This window comes from Argopecten irradians, chromosome 1 (genome assembly GCF_041381155.1).
Source record: "Argopecten irradians isolate NY chromosome 1, Ai_NY, whole genome shotgun sequence".
In the NCBI taxonomy this organism is placed as follows: domain Eukaryota; kingdom Metazoa; phylum Mollusca; class Bivalvia; order Pectinida; family Pectinidae; genus Argopecten; species Argopecten irradians.
Window position 1 is genome coordinate 36,916,513 of NC_091134.1, and position 18,277 is coordinate 36,934,789.

At 35.6% G+C, this 18,277-nt stretch overlaps 1 protein-coding gene across 4 annotated transcripts; it reads left to right on the forward strand.

Moving 5' to 3' along the window:
- Positions 1 to 560: 560 nt before the first annotated feature.
- On the forward strand, positions 561 to 13,625 carry LOC138326376 (lysine-specific histone demethylase 1A-like). Of its 4 annotated transcripts, none has more exons than XM_069272489.1 (18): positions 561 to 784; positions 2,213 to 2,381; positions 2,621 to 2,754; positions 3,323 to 3,401; positions 3,951 to 4,043; positions 4,400 to 4,506; positions 4,869 to 4,950; positions 5,209 to 5,309; positions 5,805 to 5,947; positions 6,319 to 6,409; positions 7,122 to 7,256; positions 7,488 to 7,561; positions 9,425 to 9,573; positions 9,757 to 9,852; positions 10,404 to 10,606; positions 11,006 to 11,248; positions 11,412 to 11,493; positions 11,815 to 13,625. In XM_069272489.1, the coding sequence occupies exons 1-18, from the start codon at positions 683 to 685 to the stop codon at positions 12,027 to 12,029; spliced, it is 2,298 nt and encodes a 765-aa protein (XP_069128590.1). In that variant the 5' UTR covers positions 561 to 682; the 3' UTR covers positions 12,030 to 13,625. The 4 variants fall into 4 exon arrangements, with proteins under 4 accessions (XP_069128590.1, XP_069128597.1, XP_069128605.1 ...); XM_069272496.1 differs by having other exon boundaries at positions 5,209 to 5,303; XM_069272504.1 differs by having other exon boundaries at positions 561 to 778.
- The last annotated feature ends 4,652 nt before the right edge of the window (positions 13,626 to 18,277 follow it).

Sequence of the window (18,277 nt, forward strand, 5' to 3'; positions counted from 1 at the left end):
ACCTTATTACGACGAGATCCACGATAGTCAGTCGCGATAGTGTAACTCGACTTTCCAATATGATTATGTGGATTTGTCATGTTAAAACTCATCTTACCGACATAACTATCTCAACAAGTCATGTTATAACTCGACTTGCCGACATACATTGTAACTATCTGGTCAAAGTCGAGTTACCCTAAGTCGACCTAAACTAACTCGATGGAAAAATATACCACCATAGAAATTAAATGCATTTGGTATAACTAGCAATATACAAACAGAAATCCACATTTAAATATATACAAAAACAATACTGTCAACAACGGATTTATAAGGGATCTCACTAATTAAACCTTTGTGTTTCCTGTTACGAGTTGTTGGTTTTTAAATCGCAATTATAAGAACCTATTAAATATTTAAACAATCTGTAAAAAGTCTTTCCATCTTAAAATATCCAAATATTTAGACGGAATTTCGATAAGTATTTTTTCCAGTTACATTCCATTCCGTACATTTCAAATCCGTTATTGATTCCTGTTCCGTATTTTACCGACACTGTAAGTCGATTTCAATTTTAGATTACAGAAAATCACTTCCGTTTGTTTTTCTTTTGTGTTGTCGGCGTTTTCTAGCTATCACTGCCAAATACTTATCTATACGGTTGCAAAGATTTTACTTATCTTTTCATCGAAGACGGGAAATGGAGGAAAAGGACAAAGACAAAAAGCGGCAAGGAGCCGATGACGATGGAGACGACAGTGAAGCCAGGCGAACGAGCCGGCGGAAACGGGCCAGGGTAAAAGCACGTTACAAAATTTATTTACTTGACTGTTGTCGTGCATTGATGTTGTCTTGAAATCAAAAATATTTATCAAATAAATTTGATTAATTTTAGGTTTTTTGATATTGTATTTTTATTTGCATTAACATCGTTATTTTGCTAATTTAATGCATTTGCATAATGCAGCTGACTAACTCGATCAGGGGAGGCAACCAGGAATTATTTTATGGCAAACTTGTGTAATGATTGTAATCTTAAAGAAATCATTGTAAAATATATTCAAAATATTAATAAAATACAAAACAACATAGAAATCTAGTTCTGCAATGAAAAATTTCAATTTTAACAAAATTTTATTTCAATAAAATTAAAAAACAGACAAGACCTACATTGGCTATATTTATAAGTTCTCTCCTAGAAATGGAATCCTTTTCAGATAAGATTGGACCCTCTGGCTTCTGTTGTTTGGGTGGTTTTTTTAAAATAAATTTCCAGACAAAACTGGAACCCTATCATAGGCAAACCTAGAACGAATAATCATACCCTGCCTCCACTCCGGTTCCCGGCAGGGTATGAATTCCACCCCGTTGCCGCTAGTGTTGCAAGCCCCGCTGTGATCCACATGCGCACTTTGAGACTGATAAAAATGTATTTATCGGGTAATATCCTTATAAAACTGTATTATTCTGACAACTATGATCAATGTTCAATTCACAAACCTTTTGATTATAATGTTTCATTAGTGGTAAAATCCAAGGCAAACACAACACATGTATAATTCTGTTCAAATACGCCGCCATGTTTGATTTACTGGTAACCGTGACAAAATGAAACACTCAACAGGTAAAATATGTTTAAAAGTTTTAAAAAGCCAACAAACTAAGAATAAACATGGTGGAACTGAACAAATGTAAGGATTATTTAGAATTTAGCGAAAAAGAATTTTTAAAGTTTATGTTAAAAACTTTGTGACTTATATTTCTTTCGTAGTGAAAATTTGTAGGTCCTTCCATATATGGTACTAGTTGCCATATTTGGAGCGCGAGACTTTCTAACGAGAAGCATCATGGCGGCCAAGTGAGCCGTGTCAGAGATGTGAGCCATTTAAAAGTGCTTTAAAACATAATTTAGACATGGAGGTGGGTAAATAAATAATTATTCATGTTTAAAATGTTTGATATTGTTGAATTTAATTTAAGAAATACATGACACACGTGAAATGTAACATTTTCACCGCCGGATGTTTTGCAACACCACTGTCAATGGGACGGAATCGTAGCTCTGAAGACGACCATCTGTCAGAAATCTTCCGTCCGTCGTTCAGTGCTACGTCATCACAGCTAAGGCAAACCCTGCTTATGGATACTGATTTGTTTGAAAATCATCCTATCGGGTGTTGGTCTTTGCTCTCTGAAAAATAAAAGAATGTTACTTGTTATTTTATGACAGGTTGAATACAAGGAAATGGATGAACAGCTTGCAAATATTTCTGAGGATGAATACTACTCAGAGGAAGAAAAGAAAGATAAACCTGATAAAGTACCACCTCCCGCTGCAGTTCCTAAAGTGGAAGCTGAAATAGAACCTGCTGATGAAAGCGAAAATGATGATCCTACAGGTGAAATCATTTTATTTTTTAACTTATATTTACACGTACATGTATATACCGTCAAGACCTTTATGACAGATTTGATTTTTGATGTCATATGTTTTAAAATGATCTTTGAAATATTTTGATGAATGGAGCATATTAATTTTCAAACATAACAAAAAAAATTAAATATTTCAAATGTTGGAAAATGAAGTCAAAATAACGTTGTTGTTGTTTTTTTTTTTTTTTTAAATATCTACACAAAGGTCTTGAAGGTGCAGCCTTTCAGAGTCGTCTCCCTTTTGATAAGATGACATCACAAGAAGCAGCCTGTTTCCCAGACATAATTCAAGGTCCTCCTCAGTCACAGAAAGTGTTCCTTTATTTGAGAAATAGACAGGTAAGTTGTTATCCATTATAAGTACATGGCATTGTATGTCAAACTGATTACTAATTGTCCTAATATGACCAACTAACCAGTATACATAGTAAGGTACATGAAAGTCAGAGAGCATCTCCACATGGCTACTAACTGTCAATACAAATACATGTATACAGTTGTAAATAAAATTTGCAAATGTAACGAAGATTTGATTAAATTATTAAAATAAGCCTGGTTATTAACGTAAAAAAATACCTGTTAGTGTTTCTTTTTTTCTAGCTAATTCTCCTTCTTTAAATAACTCTGTCCTATCCCAATGATGTCTGTCCTATCTTAATGCTTTTGTCTTATCTTAAATAACTCTGTCCTATCCTATCCTATTATCCTGTTATATTCTATCTGTCTTATGCAAAATAACTCTGTCCTTTCATATCCTGAATAATGATCTGTCCTATCCTAAATACCTTTCTCCTATCCTAAATACCTCTCCTATCCTAAATAATTCTCTATTATCCTAAATAACTCTGTCATATCCTAAATACCATTGTTCTATCCTAAATATCTCAGTCTTGTGTGTCTATTACAGATCCAGCTTTGGTTGGAGAATCCTAAGCAGCAGCTGACCTTTGAGAATGCTTTACCCCAGATTGAGGCACCATACAACAGTATGTATACATCCATTGTTGATTTAAAACAATAGCTTGATGGAATATTCATCAACAACACATCACAAAACTCAATCTTATCAAACACACTGATACCATTTTCATTATGCTACATAGAGGATGTTAAAACATTTATATTTAACAAGATTTTGTGACCTCGTGAAGTTTGCACTCTGTGCAGCTGCTGAATTCACCCTCAATACCAATCATACAACTGGCAATTACCTGGTAATTAAAACTTAAAGTTAATGTCCACTGCAGCAAGTCTGATATTACCGCAGTGTTATGAGCTTACTACACTGAAATGAAATAACTTCAGACTGAAATAGAATAATACAAGCTTTTTTGTTTCAAGATACTGAAAGTGTTGATTTAAAAATGAAATTCAAATTTTCCAAAAAGCTCAACATTCTCATAAAAAAATGAAAATACCCAGTATCTGAATATCCACATTTTGATCAGATTTCTAGGTTCCTTACAGTTTTCAATGATAAAGTCTCTGTAATCTGTTGATTATAAGTAAACTTACTGACGTCCAATATGTTGTAGGTGATGGTCCTCTAGTGATGAGAGTACATGCCTATTTGGAGCGGTTTGGCTACATCAACTTTGGGGTGTATAAACGTCTGAAACCACTACCAGGTGAGAAAACAAGAATAAACATCTCTGCATTATAGTATATTCAATAAAAATGGTTTTTACTAAAGAAAAAATTGTATTCAAAATATCATCCATGTAATCTAAATTAAGGATTAATTTTTTTTTTTTAAAGTTCAGTCAGCTTTGTTATCTGTATAACAAATCCATTGATTTTTTTTTTTTAATATTTAAGTTTTAATGTTCATTGTGAAGTGTGAACATTCCGTAATCAATGAGATATTTTAATTACATAAGCAGAATTATTGCGTTACACAAGGTTTCACTGCAATATTATCAGTACCAGGGTATACCATGTGTATAGGAGGTATTTCCATTTTTATTGATTAACTTTTATACAGTAAAGAAGCACGGCCGAGTCATCATCATTGGAGCAGGTATAGCTGGGCTGACCGCCGCCCGTCAGCTCATGTCCTTTGGAATGGAGGTTGTTGTCATAGAGGCCAGGGTAAGTCTTCATCCATCACACTGTAATCTCTTGCTTAAATTTCATTTCGTCAAGATATTTCTTATGAGTAAAAAAAAATGTACAGAACGACCATTTTGGATATAGATTTGTAGTTTTGTCTTATCTGAGGTGTAAATAGTTCCTGATTATACCAAATCAGAAATCCTGTGACAGTAATCTTCAGATTTATAAAAATTCAAACACCATTCTTATTTACTCATATCTTTTATAGTATTATGTACATATAGTTTATTTTAAAATTATTTCATCTTTTACATATTGCAAAAAACTGCTCAGTGAAACATTTTCTCATTGGTGATCACGACAATATTAAATAATTTATGATTATTTGATGTGTACAGGACCGTGTAGGAGGGAGAGTAGCCACTTTCCGTAAGGGTAACTATGTGGCTGATCTGGGAGCCATGGTCGTCACAGGTCTAGGTAAGCACCATCCGATCCTATTAATCCAAATCAGATATTGTTTTCTTCTTAATTGCTGTGGCATAATGAAGAATTTGGTTCCTTATGTATCAATATGTAAAACATAACAGAAAGCAAGTTGATCGGCTTAACACTTGTTTTAACTATCAGAAAACATGAATTTTAAGAAAATCTGGATAAAAGATGAGGATTTATCATACAAAATGTTTTACTCTTTGCATTTCATCCAACATAATAAGGTTTGTTTTCTATTTCCAGGTGGCAACCCTATAACTGTGATGAGCAGACAAATTAACATGGAACTTCACAAGATCAAACAAAAGTGTCCTCTTTATGAGACAAATGGTGGAACGGTACTTGTGTGCATTTTGTTTTAATAATTTTCTCTCTTTCAATAAGATTGAAACTTAATATTAAAAAAAGTGCATGATTTCTCTATAATTACTTCTAGAAAACTTTTTAAAGTTATTTTGGCAAATGTTGTAATGGTCTTATTGACTTACATTGTGCTTTTGGCAACTATCTAAATAAAGCTGGATAATGTTTTAGGCAGCGTTTGTAGAGTCAAAACAATAGACATATATATTCTTATATGCCCCTTCCTTAAAATGAGGAATGGCATGTTTTACCTTTAGTGTTGGTATTTCGTCACCTTTTTCCATGTCCTGTCCAAATATCAGGTTGTTACATATGTATCTTACAGACATATCTAGGTTTGAACAGATTTTGAAATAAAAATTAATCAATAGCAAAATTAAGACGTCTCAATGTTGACTGATGATATCACAATTAATGTTAGACAATAAGGGTAAATATGCAGCAAATGGAAATTTCTGATTTACTATTCTAAACAGGTTCCAAAAGACAAGGATGAAATGGTGGAGCGAGAATTTAACAGACTGTTGGAGTCAACCTCCTACCTCTCTCACCAATTAGATTTCAACTCAGTTAATGGCAAACCAGCATCTCTAGGACAGGCATTAGAAGCAGTGATTAAGTAAGTAAGAAAGACATATAACTTGAAGTAACAATGGTTTATTTATCCAGATACAGTGACACTGAAAAAAATTTGTCAAGTAACATTTTTTTTTTAAATATTAAATTACAATTGTTCTAGTCATCTAGTGTTTGGTGGTGCCTTTCATTTTAGTGATAAAGGTTATTATTTTCAATAACAAAGAACTCGATATATAAACCTCAGCTGCTAAAAATATGCAAACGCTTGAGCACATAATACAAGCAATGGTGGCATAAGTGTTAGTGTGGCCAAATTAAACCTTTCAGACCACCAGAAGTATTAAATAATTATAAGTCAATGAACTTTGATAAGAAGCTAATTTAAAAGTGTTGAAATTCTTTGGTTTTCAGAATGCAGGAGAAACACGTTAAAGAGAAGCAATGTGAACAGCAGCGTACAATCATCACTCTACAGGAGAAACTAAAGACAAACCAGACTACAGTAAGTTATAGATACCATAGGATTGGAGCTTATTCTTATTGTCTTCATGTTGCTTGTTAAGGATAACCTGAATCACTTATTGTTTGCACATGTTTTGTTGAAGGGTAGGGCACGAAATTTTGTATACTATTCAGAAATTTAATACAAATTACAGTAGTGATTATACATGTATACTGAAAATTAAATTTGACTGGAAATTGGTAAATTGGCGAAGTTTACTAGCATTATCGTAATTATCCCAAAAGAATTGTCACCATATCTTTCTCTCTTACTGCTTTAAGTTTTTTCAAGTAGGGAAAAAATTAAGCCTGACCACCATAGTCCTTTTATTGAACTTATATAATTTAACCCAAATGCTTATCATGTAGTTTAGTGTTGTCTTTTGTGCAGTGTTTTGTTTATATGACTTTGTGTGAACAGTATATATGTGTGCCTTTGTGTGTGTTTATTTTTTTCTGTTTGTATGTGGGATATAATGTTGTGTATTATATGATAAATTTGAAAAATATAAGAAACAAAAAAAAACATTTTCCTGATTTCATCTTTCACGATCAGGGTTGAAGTTAATAGTGCAATTTCCACTTGTTGTATATCAAGATCAGGATTAAAACTTACTGTCATTTTCCATCAGATGTCTTTGAAGGATAAAGCTTATTAGAATTTCCATATATTGTCTTATAAAAACAAGACTAAAATTTAGCGTAATTTTCAGATGTTGTCTGTGAAGGATAGGGTTGAAGAGTTACACAAACAATGGAAGGAGGCGTCTGATGTGAAACCGCCACGAGATATTACTGCAGAGTTTCTCGTCAAAAGTAAACTCAGAGACCTTAACTCTGCTTGTAAAGTAAGTCATGCCACCATATTGATGAATATATAAATTCTTTTATCATTTCAAAGAAAGTTCACCTCAAAAATGTACATCCATAAGGTTAAATGTATGTCTCTCTACACATTTCACACTAAAATTCTAAGCATATTGCCAAGAGTAATGAAACAATCACTTAGGTATATGCATAATTATATTGATTTATATTATTTAATTTATATTAAGACTGTAGGATATTATTCTTGACAGGAATATGAACAATTACAAGCCCAACAGAAAGAAATGGAAGAAAAACTACAAGAAATAGAGAGTACTCCCCCAAGGTATTTTGGGCATTTTATTTATAATGAAAGAAATGTTATATTAATTTTATTTCAGTACTCTGTTGAAATATAGATGAAAAAATGATAGATAAAATACATTGTACAACAAAATAATAAATAAAATACAACTTTCTTACGGTTAATTAAGATGCTCCATCGCTGACAAATGGTATTTTTTCACCATCAAAAACAGGAGCAGACGATTTTGTACTTTTCTTCAGTTACAAAAGTTACTTACGTTACACCATTACCACCATTGAAAAGTTTGAGTTTCTAATTTTACTTAGAATTAAAAATATGGAAAAATAATTAATTGCATCCCAAAAAAAATTGGAGGCACTATATCCTATATGAAATGAAATAATGATTGGGCATGCACAAAAGGCAAATTAAATGGTTTCATGTTCTTTTTTGTTATCCCCCGCCCAACGAAGTTGGCGGGGGATATACAAATGGGTTCCGTCCGTCCGTCCGTCTGTCCGTCCGTACGAATGGTTTCCGGAGCATAACTCTAAAACCAGTACAGATATTTCCACGAAACATCATACAAACATTGGTCTTATGGTCTAGTAGTGCCTTATGCTATTTTTAGGTTTTCATTTTTTGCATTTTTTCCGTAACCATGGAAACATTGATGAAAATATCATATTTTTGTACCAGGTTCGTTTCCGGAGCATAACTCTAAAACCAGCAGAGATATTTCCACGAAACTTCATAGACACATTGGTCTTATGGTCTAGTAGTGCCTTTTGCTATTTTAAGGTTTTCACTTTTTGTACTTTTTTCTGTAACCATGGAAACATTGCTGAAAATGGCAGATTTTTGTGTAAGAATCGTTTCCGGAGCACAACTCTAAAACTAGCAGAGATATTTCCATGAAACTTCATAGACACATTGTTCGTATGGTCTAGTAGTGCCTTTTGCTATTTTTAGGTTTTCATTTTTTGCACTTTTTCCGTAACCATGGAAACATTGCTGAAAATATCAGATTTTTGTACCAGGTTCGTTTCTGCAGCATAACTGGAAAACTGGTTGAGATATATGCACGGAACTCCATAGGCACATTAGCCTTATGGTCTAGCAGTGCCTTTTGCTATTTTAAGGTTTTCACTTTTTGTACTTTTTCTGTAACCATCGAAACATTGCTGAAAATGGCAGATTTTTGTGTAAGAATCGTTTCCGGAGCACAACTCTAAAACCAGCAGAGATATTTCCATGAAACTTCATAGACACAATGTTCTTATGGTCTAGTAGTGCCTTTTGCTATTTTTAGGTTTTCAACTTTTTGTGCTTTTTTCTGTAACCATAGAAACATTTCTGAAAATATCATGTTTTTGTAGCAGGTTCATTTCCGGAGCATAACTCTAAAAACAACAGCAGAGATATTTCCACGAAACTTCATAGACACATTCTTTTTATGGTCTAGTAGTACCTTTTGCTATTTTTAGGTTTTCATTTTTTGCACTTTTTCCGTTACCATGGAAACATTGCTGAAAATATCATGGTAAATGGTAAATGTTACTTTGCAAAACTCCACCCATCTTTGTGTATATAGTCTAATATAAATGTCAAGGCTGTATACCTGATTCAACAATTGCAGCCCCACTCTACTTGAATTATATTCCATCTTTCTTTAGCTCAACTTCCTTTTTCCTGTTTTTTTTTCATACACATAAGTCTCCACAATCAAACTTACTTCAGTTTTGATATCTTCATTGGCGGGGGATCTGAATGACTATGTCCTTGTTTTAATTAGGCATATATGTATATACGATTAAACACCAATAATTATTCAAATGATGAATATCATTTATGCTCTGTCGGCGGTGGAGCATCTTTAAACTTTTATAATTTTATTTCCAGCGATGTGTACTTATCATCCCGTGACAGACAGATACTCGACTGGCATTTTGCTAACCTAGAGTTTGCTAATGCTACTCCACTCTCCCTCCTATCGCTAAAACACTGGGACCAGGACGATGACTTTGAGTTCTCTGGCAGCCATATCACAGGTACAATAGATCTCAGTTTTTGACAATGTCAAGCCTGAAATATATATATAAAAAAAAATAATGAGAGTTATCTCTCTTTACATTGAACAAAGCCTTGGGAACTGAAACAAATATGTTTTATAGACCCATTCTACATATTTGTGTATGAGTTTGATGTGATAATATTTTGTTTTTCTTGACCAGTGAGAAATGGTTACTCCTGTGTTCCTGTAGCTCTGTCTGAAGGTGTCGACATCAAACTTAATACAGCTGTCCGAAAGGTTACCTGTAACCCTAATGGTGAGTAGTGACTGAGGATGAAAGTTTATTGTGATGTTAAGGTTAAAGGTCAAATATTACAAGTATTTCTTGTTTGGATCATAACTTTTAAACGCCTAGTGTTCACACTCCAAAGGACCTGTATATCCTTCTTCTGTAACACTATTCAAACATTACTCCTAAAAAAATGGTTTTCTACGCAATGTCTATAAGATAATCCAACTTTTATTCGCGGCTATTAACTTTCACATAGAGTTCTTCTTTCATTTGATACCATAATACAAAGTCATATCGATAATAATTCACGGAGATTAACTTTCACGAATTTTAGTCTATCGCAAAATTTGCGAAAGTAAATCGCACATGAATAAAAGTTGGTTCACAGTAAGTTGAATCATATGTTTAATTCACAAAATCAAATCCCTAGTTTTACATAAAATGTCATAAACTTAGCTTTGTGATTCTTTTGTTGGTACATTTTTATTGCACATATTTAACATTTAAATGTGTGATAATCATAATGTTGTTAATTAACACCTAATTAACATTATCTGATAATTATGTTATTGTAGGTGTTGAAGTGACGGTGAGCAATGCTAAAAATAACACCGGTCCCCAGACACTGAAGGGGGATGCTGTCCTTTGTACCCTGCCCCTGGGGGTGATGAAGGAGTGTATCCGTGGTAACGGCCTCAACAGCGTCCAGTTCGTCCCTCCCCTCCCGGACTGGAAGTCTGCTGCCATACAGAGGATGGGCTTTGGAAATCTCAATAAGGTAGATTTTATATTCTGATAAAGAAATGTGACACAACATTTCAAAGGACAACGTGATAATAAAACTGCACTGATGTCATTGTAATGTCTTTGTAGTACAAACTAACTAGTCTTAGAAATAAACGAGGATGACTCTGCTTATAATCACAAAAGTGCTTATGTAAATAGGATGAATTTCATAATCATTTGGAAGGAAAAGTGAAGCGGTCTATGTAATCCCATTTTGCTTAATTGGAGTCTATATGAATTACACTCAATAAAATTGTAAGTCTTTTATTTAGTAAGACAAAAACGCCTTCTTGCAATAGGATGAAATAATTGTATTTTGCTCTCAATCCCCTGGTTGTACTGTGTAGCGACTTTGTAATCTGTGATGTCTCTATGACCTTTCTCTTACCAGGTTGTGTTGTGTTTTGATCGAGTGTTCTGGGATCCTAACGCTAACCTGTTTGGCCATGTCGGCAGTACCACAGCCAGCAGAGGAGAACTGTTCCTCTTCTGGAACTTATACAAGGCTCCCGTTCTCCTGGCTCTTGTAGCAGGGGAGGCTGCAGCCATCATGGAGAACGTCAGTGATGATGTCATTGTCGGACGATCTATTGCTGTCCTCAAGGGGATATTTGGCAACAATGCTGTGCCACAGGTATCTGAATCACAAATCCCTTTAGTTCCTAGTTTAGATTCTAGTTGATTTACTATGTCTAACATGTTTTTTACAAACCCAAGTACATAAATGGACTATTGTTACAAAATTGTCAGTTTTGATATGCTGTTTGACCTGTATTTACACAATCTTTGCCTTTCAGCCCAAGGAGACCCTGGTGACCCGATGGAGAGCTGACCCCTGGGCTCGCGGATCTTACTCTTATGTTGCTGCTGGCTCATCAGGTAACCTATCTAATATAGTGGGATGTTACATCTCAGCTGCCTCAAAAATATAGGTAGTAAGTAAGTGTTATATGAGATTCAAAAAGGGCAATAACAGTAAATCTATAACAATGGTATAAATATAATGGATAAATCCATGGTTTTATCAGTGATACTTACATATATTTATTATGATGAGGTCACTTATACAGGAAATGACTACCACTCTAACAATAACCATCTCCCTTGCTATGTAACACTATTACTTTTTCCACAGGAAATGACTACCACTCTAACAATAACCATCTCCCTTGCTATGTAACATTATAACTTTTTCCACAGGAAATGACTACGACTTGATGGCCACGCCTGTATCCCTACAGCCTGGTACTCAGCCCAGGATGTTCTTCGCTGGTGAACATACCATCCGTAACTACCCTGCCACTGTCCACGGAGCTCTGTTGAGCGGCCTTCGAGAGGCTGAACGCATCGCCGACCAATTCCTTGGAGCTCCTTATGCCCTTCCTACACACACAAAAGCAGAAAACAAAACATGACAGTCACCTTCAAAGATGTCAGGAGTTAAGGACTAAAACAGGACATGTTTTACTTAAATCATGCTGAAATTGAATGATGATGACCGTATCGGCCATGTGACAAACAAGTGACATCTTTTCATGGCTCTTTCAACATGACAAACTATTTTCTGTATTTGGTCTATCAGATTATCTGGTCAAATTCAACTTGTGCTAGCTAATACTGAAGTGGATTCCAACTTGTGCTATGGTTGATTTCAGCTGGTACTAAACTGATACAGAAGTCTATTTGAACTTGTGCTAGCTGATACTGAAGTGGATTCCAACTTGTGCTATGGTTGATTTCAGCTTGTACTAAACTGGTACAGAAGTCTATTTCAACTCTTGCTAGCTGATACTGAAGTGCTGAAAAATATCCTTTACGAGTGATTTAAAGTCTGTCTATTGATTAATGGTAGCCATAGATTTGCACTTTTCTCTCGCCTAGGAAAACATGTGTGCTTGTGGGGCATTTGTTCATTGTGTGCCCGTTCATTGCTTTAATTGGTAGCATATCACAAAGCTTTCATAAATACATTGAGTGTTATTTCACAATATCAAAAAATAACTTCAGTTGAACCACATCAAAATATTATCAGGGATCAAAATGTTCAGCCGATGGGCTGATTTCAGCCTTTTTGACTTTCAGAAAATAGGTTCCTGGTATATGTAATTCCATTTAATTTTCCCCAAAAACATAAATTTCAGCCTTTTTCAGATTTTCCCATTTCCATCTCTGATATTATGTTCATTCAATTTCACAATTTGAACATAGCTTCACATAATGTAGAAGCTTTAAATTGGTTCCACTAATGTTGATAAGAAGGCTTCTTCTCAAGGTTACATTGTAAATTATACCCCTTAATTAATTATGTTTTTCATCTTTTTCCTAATATCATATTTAGTTGTGATTGAGTTTGGCTTTGTGTTAAGCAGTTGGAGAATTCTTCCCAGCTTATCTATAACTAGTTTCCTGTACTGAAGTTTATTATTCAAAATAATTGAAAGGTTGTTCAGATAAATTACATTAATGAAAATAAATATACATTATATACACAGTATAGTAGTATAACGCCTTCAAAATCAAATTGCCTAATAAATGTATCAAGTCCAGTGTAGCTGCCCAATTACCAGTCAGCCAAGCAACTCTGTTGTCTGGACTCAATATCTGTGCAAATATGTGGTCAACTGAAGCACCAATGGTGGCTGTATGTACAAATCAAGGATGCCTACATTAGTGCAGTATTACATCTCACCTTCGTTAGCGAGTCATTTTTTGTCTTTACTTACATATATTGTAACTTTTCAGTGAAACATGTATGTTTTTCTCTTTGAGAATTAATAATTGTTCAAAGATCTGATTTTCCATTTATCATTCCTATGATATCTCATCATATATTAATTTCAATTAAGATTCACATATTTTCATTCAGATTCAATCATTCCATGATTCAACATTTAACTAGTCGAAAAACTCGATATTTGATGCAATACAAACACAACATCAGTGTAGCTTTATGATTATTGAATGTAGTGTTCATTTTTATATCTTATGTGTAATAAATTATCTTTTCTATACTATGGTTTCCTTGTCCAGTATGTAATCGCCCACACACAAAAGATGATGGACTATTCAAATTTTCCCGTGACTAAGGTTAAATGTGTCATAACTGGTCGATTGGGGTTTTTTTCCTCCATAAATCTATTCAAACACACAAGTGTTGACGAAGTATACAATATATTCCATAAATATCCATGAACATCATGCTTAACAATGCAGGTTTCTTAACACAATGAAACATTACTGTTTCTGATCTAGACGTCAATATCACGACTTTTGGCAAGATTGCCAACATTCATTTCGAGGTCTGTAATTATGTCTTTGTAAAATTAAAACCTGCATGCATTGTATTTCCCAAAATGTTGTTTATGTGTAATTTTGTACTGGATAACATTTAAAAATGTTCTTTCAGATTAAATGCGTTAATTTAAAAAATACGGCACAGATAACTTTAAAGGCTATATTGCATACTTCGTATTTTACCGTATCCATTACTTGTCAATTATGGACCACTTTAGGCAGCCATCACAAAATTTACCATTAACAATATCATCAAACGTACATTTTGTTACGATCAATGTAAATTCGTGAAAGTTTCTCTCCGAGAATTAATATCTACATGTACCTGACATGTTTTGTTTTTTAAAAAAAAATCAATTTTTGTTCCCCGAAAGTTATTCTACGCAAAATTGTTTTGAAGTTGAAATCGTGAATTTAGTAGCCGTTGAAGTTTACAGTATCTGTATTCTCATCCAAGAAACTACATTGCCACACCATTTATCAAAGACGTCCTAATAAAACCGCGTTCCCAGCAATTAACGATATCATCATATCTTTACCTACGTATGTCGATATTGCAACCCCGCATATTCACTGTCATCATCAGCCGAGCTCATCAGTCTGCAGACGTTGTGATGATGGGTCGACTGTAGCGATGGATTTGCTGACCGACAATAGGATGGCTTCCAGTCCTTCTCCCTTCTACTTAAATCAACACTTTGATGCACTTTCCACAGCATCTACTAGTCTGCGCACTGATTGTCATTTTCCGTGCTTTCTCGACTAAATCAAACACCTGTAATGTTGTCGAGACTGAACTGCAAGTAACCCCTTTCAAACTATCTCCACAGGGAATATGCCAGGTGAGCCACCCTCGATCACTACATTGTTACGTGATGCTTGCATAGTTTGCCCTCTTCCTCTTGTTGGCATCCTCACATTTTTTTCCATGGAATAGTCCGTCCTGCTTGGAAGGAAGAAGCATAATCTTTACTGCGCCTAGGCATATCAACTTTTTCCTTCCATCCACTCTCAGCTCACATCATGTTGCCTTGATCACCTTAACAACAACTTTCACAAACCCGGTAAGAATAGTGTGTGTTTTGCTGGTGACCTCTTCTGTCTTAGCACTTTGAGAAAGTCTACGAACTGCCCGATCATCTGGTCATACCTCAAATGGCAGTGTCTCTGAATCAGCGCTGTACGCTGGCAGGGTGCGACTCATTGTACATGTAGATTATGAATCAAATACCGTCCACAGCAAACAACGGATTGTAACGCAATAAATTGGTCCATGGTTGTTTCTGCTATGGAGTGTACATTTTGTCCATATACCCCCATGTTAGTCCAACTCTACCGCTCTCGCACGCATTTCTTCCCATCCCCATCTCCTTGTTCCTTTTCCATTCATATTTCTCTATTTCACAATTTCTCTTTTTCCTTTCCTATTTGATCCTTCCTATCTCTTTAATTATTTTTAGCATAAACACTCTCGCCCCTGGCAGAGTGCTCTAACTAGGCTGCGCCATTGGACGTCTTGTTGATGTGCGATTATAAAATGGATGTTTTAGAAAACCTCGTGGGAACTGCTGATTGGTCTCTCCAGTTCTTCCATTACTGTCATAGTATCTCCATACAACATCCGTGGCCACACGTGTGTCGGCAGTATTCCACGCTGTAAGATCCTTTGAAATTGCCTGATTCTTCAACAACACATCAAACAATTTCCCAGGGCATTTGATAGGATTGTTGATAATGGATTTTCTTTCTTGAACCTTAAAATGGAACTGCTGAGTAACTTTCGCAGTTTTAGGCAACCAGACTTCCTTGGCTTGAATGACATCCTTGCCCGGAAACGTCTTCCTGCAATGCCGACAGAACTTCTCTGGCATGGACATGAGTAGTAGTAGTCAGTCAGGTCATCTGTAAAATTTCCTAATCGTCTTATTCCCGCCTGATTTCCTATTCGTCAGTCGATAACCAAACATTCCCCAAAAAAAAGAAAATGACAGATATGGTGCATCCTGTTGATATGTCTCTCTCCGGGTTTTGTCAAGTTGTAGTAGCTTTTCTAACTGGATTCCATTTAAAGATATAACTTTGTATTTGTTCCGGGAAAATCTCGATACTTCAAGAATTAAGCACGATTGTTGCCGTTATATCCACCCTTGGACTAAGTCATAACAAACCGGAACGTTTTGTGTGCAATCTTCAATAAAAGCCGCTGTATGCCTGTGATTGACCTTTCTCTCCCATGGAATGCCTGTAAACTTACTATGACATAATTTAAGGGTGGGTATAACCACACTGATAGTGACCTTTGCAGTATCGATGATGTTTTACTTCCAAAATGACCTTCCGCCTAACGTTACTGTTGTGATGAAGGACCTGAGTTCTGTCCGCTAGCTAAGCCACTCTTTTCTCAAATGAACTTCTCCTCCTGCTCAACGTTCTACATACTAGTAATAAAAGTTCGACGTGTAAAATGTAACTGGGATACAGCAGTGTTCTATGTAGATGACAGTATGCTTCAATGGGATTGCACAGTCGGCAAAGTTACACTATAACAAGGAGACAACACGAACATACCACGGTCTCCCAAACATGCGCATTTGCCACACATTATCAACGCATAGCCAACAAGAGAGGATGTCCTTTAATTAGGAGGTCGAACCCTCACGCCGACAGAACACTGAATTTAGTAAGTGAGGCAAAGCCTAATAATAGGCGACAAACCAGTAACTAACTAAAACACTAATGGGGTGATTAGCATATTTTCTTAAATGCCGGATTTTCACAATGTAACCGACTTTTACTAGTTTCTGAATAAATCACTATTTTTTCATTCCACGTTTTTATCTTTAACTTTAAAGAATCAAAGAATCTCTGTAAAGTTGTGTTGTGCATGTGATTAATTAGGTATCGACATTATGTGTGGCTTCCTAGTTTCGTAGAGGAATTTAGTTTGTAGATATTAACGAGACCTCCCAATCGAGGCTGACGTTTGTGAAGTTCAGCATGATGATGATAGATGTAGGTCGGACGGCTTTAAGGAAGCTGATGTAATCGGCATCAGATGTGCACTATAGGTACGCCCGTGTACATCACTACAGGAGAGGGATCGATCATTCTCGGAGCGGTGGGTATAGGCAGTGCTGCAGTTGGTTACAGTGGTTACGACTTCAATATTTCATGTACAAACAACCTTTTTACTTCTGTGTAGAGAAAGAGTAACAAATGTTTCTATAGAAGTTTGTTGGTATTAATTAATACAACTAGCGATAACTTACATAAACCTACAAATTACAAAGGAATCAAACCACACAGATAGAAAGCTAATAGATACAAAAGGGAGAACGGACATAAAAAATGGCACAGCTAATCCAAACAATTACGTGTACTTTTTAGCCCACCATCATCAGATGGTGAGGTATTCAAATCGCCCTGCGTCCGTGGTCCGTCGTCCGTCGTCCGTCCGTAAACAATGCTTGTTATCACTATTTCTTAAAAACTGCTGCAGGGATTTTGTTCAAATTCACATGGAGGGTCCCCTTGGTCCATATTTGTGCCATACAGATTTTGAGGCTGATCGGAAAAACAAGATGGCCGCCAGGCAGCCATCTTTGATTTTGGCAGTTGAAGTTTGTTTTCGATATTCCTTGAGAACTACTGAAGGGATTTTGTTCAAACTTCACATGGAGGTTACCCTTGGTCCCTAGTTGTGCCATACAGATTTTGAGGCTGATCGGAAAAACAAGATGGCCGCCAGGCAGCCATCTTTGATTTTGGCAGTTGAAGTTTGTTATCGATATTTCTTGAGAACTACAGAAGGGATTTTGTTCAAACTTCTCATGGAGGGTACCCTTGGTCGCTAGTTGTGCCATACAGATTTTGAGGCTGATCGGAAAACAAAATGGCCGCCAGACAGCCATCTTTGATTTTGGCAGTTGAAGTTTGTTATTGATATTTCTTGAGAACTACTGAAGGAATTTTGTTCAAACTTCACATGGAGGTTACCCTTGGTCCCTATTTGTACCATACAGATTTTGAGGCTGATAGAAAAAACAAGATGGCCGCCAGGCGGCCATCTTGGATTTTGATAGTTAAGGTTTGATATCCCTATTTCTCAAAAAGTGCTGAAGGGATCTGTCTCGAATTTCATATGTAGGTTCCCCTAGGGACCTAGTTGTGCATATTGCATTTTGGGACCGATCGGTCAACAAGATGGCCGCCAGGTAGCCATCTTGGATTTTGTTATTCAAAGTTTGTTATCGCTATTTCTCAGAAAGTACTGAAGGGATCTGTCTCAAAATTCATATGTAGGTTCCCCTAGGGCGCTAGTTGTGCATATTGTGATTTGGGACCGATCGGTCAGCAAGATTGCTGCCAG

Bases quoted from the DNA above. Each gene is read 5' to 3' on its own strand.
- LOC138326376 (XM_069272489.1), top strand. From the start codon at position 683: ATGGAGGAAAAGGACAAAGACAAAAAGCGGCAAGGAGCCGATGACGAT. The intron at 2,382-2,620 runs GTGAAATCATTT...ATCTACACAAAG, and splicing joins CGAAAATGATGATCCTACAG to GTCTTGAAGGTGCAGCCTTT. The intron at 5,310-5,804 runs GTGTGCATTTTG...TATTCTAAACAG, and splicing joins CAAATGGTGGAACGGTACTT to GTTCCAAAAGACAAGGATGA.